This window comes from Puntigrus tetrazona, unplaced genomic scaffold, assembly GCF_018831695.1.
Source record: "Puntigrus tetrazona isolate hp1 unplaced genomic scaffold, ASM1883169v1 S000000302, whole genome shotgun sequence".
NCBI lineage: Eukaryota > Metazoa > Chordata > Actinopteri > Cypriniformes > Cyprinidae > Puntigrus > Puntigrus tetrazona.
The window spans coordinates 87,820-95,000 of record NW_025047962.1 but is presented as its reverse complement, the minus strand read 5'-3'; the positions used below and the strand labels follow the sequence as shown (position 1 = coordinate 95,000).

Genomic DNA, 7,181 nt, shown 5'->3' with positions numbered 1-7,181 from the left:
ATGAGCTCAGTAATTATGAGTCGAGCGAATCAAAGTGTTTGGAGAACGCCCGACAAAACAGTATTTCACCGTTTTTATTGTTTATAAACTCAGAGCTGTTACGGATTTCAGCATTCTGGTTTTTATTATCTCCGATAAACCTCACCTGAATGGAGATATGAAATATGGATCGCGCGTGTTATTTTAGATATTCATGAAATGCCAAACACTCGTTCGGTTCCTCAGAGGAACGAAAAGAAAGCCGGAGCTTTTAGCACAGAACACACACTGCTCGTTTAGTGACCGTTCTTTAGAGTTCTGTGTCGGACTGTAAGGAAACTCGGGTCACGCCTCACCGGTTTCCCGCCGTTTCTTTCACCGGTCCCGCGTCTCGGAAAACGAGAGAAACGCGACTGAAATGACGCGTCGTGCGTTTTAACGCTTGATATCTTTTTCAATAAACAAAACACGATACACTAATATTAAAACATACAGGTCGAGTAAACCCCCTCGCTTTACCGAGTCCGGTGTTTCAGTTCTGAACCGCGGGGGAAAGTGCCGGTCTCGCCGTTACCGGAAAACGGTAACGGCATCAAGTGCTGTTTCCAACCAGAAGAAAAAGAGTCTTTAGCTATAAAAGCGACACGCTGTCCATACGTTCTGAAACGAAATCCTAACGGTGTTTTATAAGGAGGAACACTCGTATACGTGTTTTTTTTTTGTTGTTTGTTTTAAAAAAAGGCAGTTTCGGCGCGAGTTCAGGGTTCAAGGCAGGTCTGTGAATAAATCCCGGTTTGGCTCCTCGGTCGGTGCTCCGGACCCGGCTCCAGGGTCATCTTAACGTACATCTATGAAGGGTTTATAAAGGCGTCCGTCGCCGTGGCTCTAAAAAGCGCGAGCTCACGGTCTCTCTGTACGTCTTTATAACGAGATGAACCGATTCTAACACAAGCGCCTCTGATTGGCTGTCAGGAAATCACAGACGTGTCCGCATCGCGTTGAAACCGACACGGCCGCCAACCGTGACCGAAACCTGCGCGGGGAGACCGGGGCCCGGCGCGTTCGGCGAACGGCTGTCTTTAGCAGAATAAATAGAGTAGGTCCCGGGGTCACTGGCCCCCCGTGCACGCGGAGGACAGGCTCCAGGCGGGGAGGCAGTACGTGTACGGGTAGTAGTAGGACAGCAGCGGCGGCCGCAGCACCTCCCCGGGGCCGTACTGCCGCCGGTCGTCGCGGACCAGCACCTTCACGGCCACTTTCTTCGCCGCCGGGGCCGAGGCCAGCAGGTCGGCGGCCATCTGGCGTCTCTTGGTCTTGTACCGTCGGTTCTGGAACCAGATCTTGACCTGCGTCTCGGTGAGCTTGAGGGAGGCGGCGAGGTCCGCGCGCTCCGGTCCCGACAGGTAGCGCTGGTGATTGAAGCGCCGCTCGAGCTCGAACACCTGCGCGTGAGAGAACGCGGCGCGGGAACGCTTCTTCCGCTGCTTGGGCTGCTCGCCGCTCTTCTCCTCGCCCGCGTTGCAGTCTGGAAAAGAAGAGAGACGCTTTACTGGCGCTCAGTGCACGCGCTTTTCTGCGTAATAACAGAATGCCGCGAGCGATCAATAATAATAATAATAATAATTAAAAAAAAAGACAGAAAAAAGTGCACGGTCGGTATTGACATTTTTTAACTTGCCACCCCGACACATGGGCCTTCATCGCTTTCTCTAACAGCTTTGAAAGCATGCGCTCGGTATTAGCAGTAAACATAAAAGTGTTTCATATCTAGAAAAGAAGCGCATTTTTTGGCATCGCGCGCACGCGTCATATACACTTCTCACTTTTTTGCACAACTGCATCCAAACAACAACAACGACAACAAAGTGTATTCTTAGCCGTGCCATTTTTGACACAGAACCTATAAAGATATATCCTCCTGGGCCTACAAGTTTAGAAACATTTCTCTGATATCGTCTTTCGCTTTTTTTTTTTTTTTTTTTACAATAGCATAAAAGAATATCGTGGTATTAGCGCGTGCGCGATAATCAAAAAACTCTAGTTTATATCTAGAATAAATAGCACTATTTGTTTATTTCATTTTATATATATTTTTTACATTGAACCATGACGCTATACACATTACCGGTTTGCGCGCACACACCGTTCGCCGATAACGTTTTTTAAAAAGCAATATAATAGAAAAGCGTTCAATCAGCACACGCGCCACAAACATTAAAGTGCGTTTTTTTTTTATATTGCCACGTTTTGCGAGGTTCGGTAACGAGCAGCTCCGCGCGTGGGTTCCGCACCCGAACGCTTCGAACACCCGGGGCTCACGCGTTTACTCACCGGACGCGCAGCGCTCGGCGGCCGTGGACTCCGGATCCGTTTCTTCCGCTAAATCTGCGTCTTTCTCGGGCTTCGCGTCGGCGCGCGCTTTCCCGTCGTGGTCGTCGCTCATCCCGGAGTCCGAGTCGTAGTTCTTGCGCGCTCTCTCGTCGCTCCCGTCCGCTCCGTCCATTTCGTCGAAGATTTTCCAGCACGCGCTTTTCGAGAAGCAAACGTCCAGGTCGTTCAAGTGTCGGGACTCCTCTTTTCGGTTCAGAATGGCTTGAATGGAGAACGGCATCAGAGAGTTACCGCGCACGGCCATCTCAGGCGTCGAAAGGTCACTGCGGCTTGCGAGGCGGCGGGACGAGGCGCTTCTGATCCGGATCAAATGGAGATTGAGCCCCGTGGCGGCGGTTCGGTCGCATCGCGGCCCGCGTGAACGGAGGTTTTGTGGATGCGCATCCACGTCGCCAGAACGCGAGTGTGAACGAACACAGCGCTACTATACACCTCACCTGCGGCCGACGCGGACCCTCGACGCGCTCCCATTGGCCGGCCGCGCAGCCGTTCCAACTTCTGATTGGCTGCGCGGAGCTTCCACGTATTTGGGAACACCCGGAACGCCCGACCCGTTAACCCTCGCGCGCCCGGGGAGACCTGAACGGAACGAGACCGGCGACCCTTTCGAGTGACAGTGCCGACGCAAAAACTGCGCAAAACGCGATAAACGGCACGCTCGCAAAGGGAACGTTCAGTGTTTGTGAACGCCTCGTTCGCGCGTTTAATCCCGGATCAGATGAACGCACACTCCGTGAGTAGATGTTTTCTTGAGACTCAAAAGATGCCGTTCTTCGTTTATGAATTTATTTATCACGAATAAAGCGCTCGCATGTCGTGTTTTTGCTCAACGGCGTCTTAATATATATATATATATCGTTTTCAGCGTTTGATCAAAACGTTTATTTTTAATTATTAAAAGCCCGACTCGATCCGAACGCACGCGCTCGAAACATATTTCGTTTGTCAGTTCCCCCAAAAAACTAATTAAAACTAAAACTAAATCGTTTTAAGATTTTTACGTTTTTGTTCCCGAAGATGAAGGAGGCCCGAAAACAGCAGCAGAGAAATAAAGAGTGACTCATAACTCTCCATTTATTAACAAACACACTACAGTATTAGTTGCTGTGATAGTAATCATATTAATATTAATAATAATAAATCGGACACAGTGATAAACACAAAAGGTCTTTTGATCGAGTCTTATTTGTGAAGCAGCCGACTTCAGAAGACTTTCCTCAAAAGCCGCACAAATAAAGAAATATCACACGCGTCTCATAATTCAGAAAAAGAAGCCGTGATATCGTGCTTAAGATTACATTATATTAAATTATAATTATGTGTTCATTTAATGTTAATTTATGAGGCCGTGTCTGTAAATTATTAAGTGATGTTGATGAAGCGTGCGTTCTTTAATAAAACAGTTTATTGAGCGCCGACGGGAAATTATCAGAAGAAATACAAAACAAAAAAACATGATAATTCATTGTTAATCTCGAGAAATAAATCGCGTGGTCGGACTTTAAGCGTCACGCTGTTTTTATATATCGCTGTGAAGTTCAAGGATATCCTAAATATTATTAATTGAGATTAAAACGACGTTTCTCGAGCAGCTTCGCGGATGCGTTTAAAGCATTTCATCGTTTTATTTTCCAACGCGGTATAATTATATACTGCATTAGAAATCATATGACCTGCTTTTACCAAAGCCTTAGAACAGAATATAAATCCCGCTCCTTTATTAAACTCAACTCAACTCATAAACTCGACACAATTACTGCTGACTTTTAATGGGATCAAATAATAATAAACGTAAAATAAGCAGCTGGTTTTAGTGGAGGATCTCCCGCCGGTTATTGGCCTGATTCAGAGGCCGATGTGGAGAATAAAGGACGTGATTGAACTACAGGCTACGCGCGAGGCTCTTAAAAGGTTTTCTTTTAGAAAGGTATCGGTCTCCCGCGCGCGCGCGCCTCTCTCCCCATCTAGCGGCCGCGCGCCTCACTCACGCGCTCTTCTGTCTGAGAGCGGCTCGAGCGTTTACGGGTTTGCGCGCGGCCGCGGACCATGCGCGCGCGCGTCCTCGCGGTGGCCGATGAAGGCGTCAGGCTCGAAAATATTCGTCCCCGCTGCATCTATTTAACGTTATAATAAAAAGTAAGTATATAAATAAAGTCGAATAATAAAAGTCAAAGGTCGTGCATGCGCTCAAAACCGTTTATTAGCAAATGTGACCCTGGAAAACACGAGTTCCCCAATAGTTATTGGACAAATTATAGACTTTTTTAATGAAAAAAATCATTAGGATATTAAGAGCACGTTCCATGAAGGTATTTTATAAATGTCTCGCCGTAAATATATAAAATCTTAATATCGGGTTAGTAACACGCATCGTGAAGGGGATTTTCTCGATATTTATATTTTTCTTGCTCCTTCAGATTCCCGATTTTCTAACAGTTGTATGTCAGATATTATCCGACAAATATATCATACAGCAGACACCAGTGGAAAGATTTCTTATTCAGCTCGCATAAACCTGTTTTTGAAAAACCCCGAAAGTGAGTTCGTCTGACAAAACCATGACCTCAGTGGGAAAATGATTCATAAATTGAAAAAATAATAATAAGGAGCGTGCACGTCGGCGCTGGTCCGCAGTCATTATGATGGGTATTACTTCGTGAGGAGTGGTGACAGTCTCTGACAGACCCGCCGGTGTGAGAGCCCTTCGGTCTGCGGCCCGCGAGGGATGCGAGGTGTGTGTTACCATGGTAACGGGGCCCCCGTTCGCGGAGAGAAGCCTGCAGGATGCAGAAGTTCAGACCCGCATCTGGAAACCCGTCACGAGTCAACTCTCACCTGCTTTCGTTTGCAAAACAACAGAAGCCGAAGTTCATCCTCCGCGTGGAAGCAAGGCGTCTGGGAGCTTCCTGGAGGAGCCGGTCTTCTGCACGCGACGCTCCGGGTTCAGGGCGGGAAGAACATCATGAGCCCGGGATTTAAGATCCTTCAGATCCCGGGAAGTTGGGAAGAGTTAAGTATAAAAACTGCGTACATTTCGTTTCATTCTTCTGGATTAAATTAAATTAATTAAACTTTTTTTTTTTTTAAACTTTACATTACAGATGAATTAAGAATCGAACACAAGGTTTTATTGTTATTGTGCAGACGCCTTCTATTATATTTTATAAACACGCTTTTGGTTTAAAATTCATTGCAATGTTTATCGGTTTTCAACGCGATCTCAATCAATCATTTATTTATTTTTATTTATTTCTATAGCGCTTTTAACGACGCAGGTCGCATCGAAGCAGTATAAAGCAGAAGAAAACAATATCAGGCACGTTTAATGAATTTGTTATTTGCCTTTCAGCAGCACGGGTAGAATAGAAGTCTGATTCGGAATAGAGTTTATGATCAGAATCTGACACGTGACGGGCAGGAGCGCGGGAAAACAGCGTGTTATATGCACGTGGAAGAAGATTAGCGAATAAATCACGACTTCCTGCTTTGAATCGACGCACTGCACGAGACAGGACGCTCAGGAAACAGAGAATAAAGAATAAAGTCTCAGGGTCCCGGGCCACAAATAAGATCAGAAACCTGCAGAAACACATCGAGAAGAACCGAATCAACTCCGAATGAGTTACTAGACTCCAGGAAGGTCAGAGAAACTCTACTGTAGGACGGGTCGGTGTCGGGTGATGTCTCTTCTGTGAGAGAGTGGCGCCCCGGCGCGGGAAACAAGAACACTACACGCTTTTTTAATTCATGTTATTCGTTTCGTGTGGCATGTATATCTTTGTTTGTTAAATTGGGGTCTTTCTTTTTTTAAAGTAAAAAAAAACCCTGCATATATAATTAGTTTCCTAATTCGTGTCATTATAGTTTATTAATCATTCTTTCTTTATTCATGTATACACACACTAGTTTTTTCTGTACAAAAATCAATTGCCGATAAAAAAAAAAGTGTATTTTTTTGACCCCTTTGGCAAATAGTTTTGTTTCAAGCAAAAAAAAAACATTACTTTGATACTTTAAGAAGAGCATCATATTTTGCTTCTCCTGTAAATGTTTAGGACGTTTAGTTCTTTGTTTTGGAAAACAAGACAAAATACTGAGGTCACTTTTTTTTGCGTTGTATTTGAGTTTGGGATCAAGAGCACGACCCAAAAATATAGGTTTTTTTTGTTGTCGTCATATTTTGATCCCTTCTGTAGAGTTTGAGGGAGAACCGAGTTTAAAAATGACCTGCAAATGAAGGAAATAACTGAATGGAACATCTAAAGAGATCATGTTCAGCCTCCTGCTGGAACAGAGGAGAACGTCTGAGAAAACACACACAGCTGCTTCCTGCTGCACTCCATTAAAACATCTATTCTTAGCTGAACCACAGAAATACAAGCCTTTCTCTCTCTCTCTCTCTGACACACACACACACACACACACATACACACACACACACACACACTCATATATACACACACACACACACACACACACACACACACATATATACACACACACACACCCATATACACACACCACACATACACACTCACTCGCTCTCTCAGCCCCACACACGCTTTTTCTCCATCACCCACACACACACACACTCTCTCTCTCAACCACACACACACACACACACACACACACACAGTTAAGATTTCTCTGGTTAACCAAGCTGTCTTTGGAGTTTAACTAAACACCAAAAACCTTAAAGAGTTCTAATATACTGCTGATTTATAGACATTTTAACAATGAAGGTAATAACCGAATCGTAAAAATAACACCAAAATACTGTCAGAAACAAAATAGAAAAAAAACTCCTCAGG

The 7,181-nt window shown here is 45.1% G+C and overlaps 1 protein-coding gene across 1 annotated transcript in view; it reads right to left on the bottom strand.

Moving 5' to 3' along the window:
• Positions 1-2,752, bottom strand: part of nkx3-2 (NK3 homeobox 2) — a 2,797-nt gene extending 45 nt beyond the window's left edge. The window contains exons 1-2 of the mRNA XM_043231342.1: positions 2,311-2,752; positions 1-1,504 (exon numbers count right to left, since the gene is read on the bottom strand). The exon at positions 1-1,504 is cut by the window's left edge and continues 45 nt beyond it. Of these exons, the coding sequence (XP_043087277.1) occupies positions 1,089-1,504; positions 2,311-2,614 (720 nt within the window). The 5' untranslated portion in view covers positions 2,615-2,752 and the 3' untranslated portion in view covers positions 1-1,088. The remainder of the gene's footprint in view (positions 1,505-2,310) is intronic.
• Positions 2,753-7,181: the final 4,429 nt, after the last annotated feature.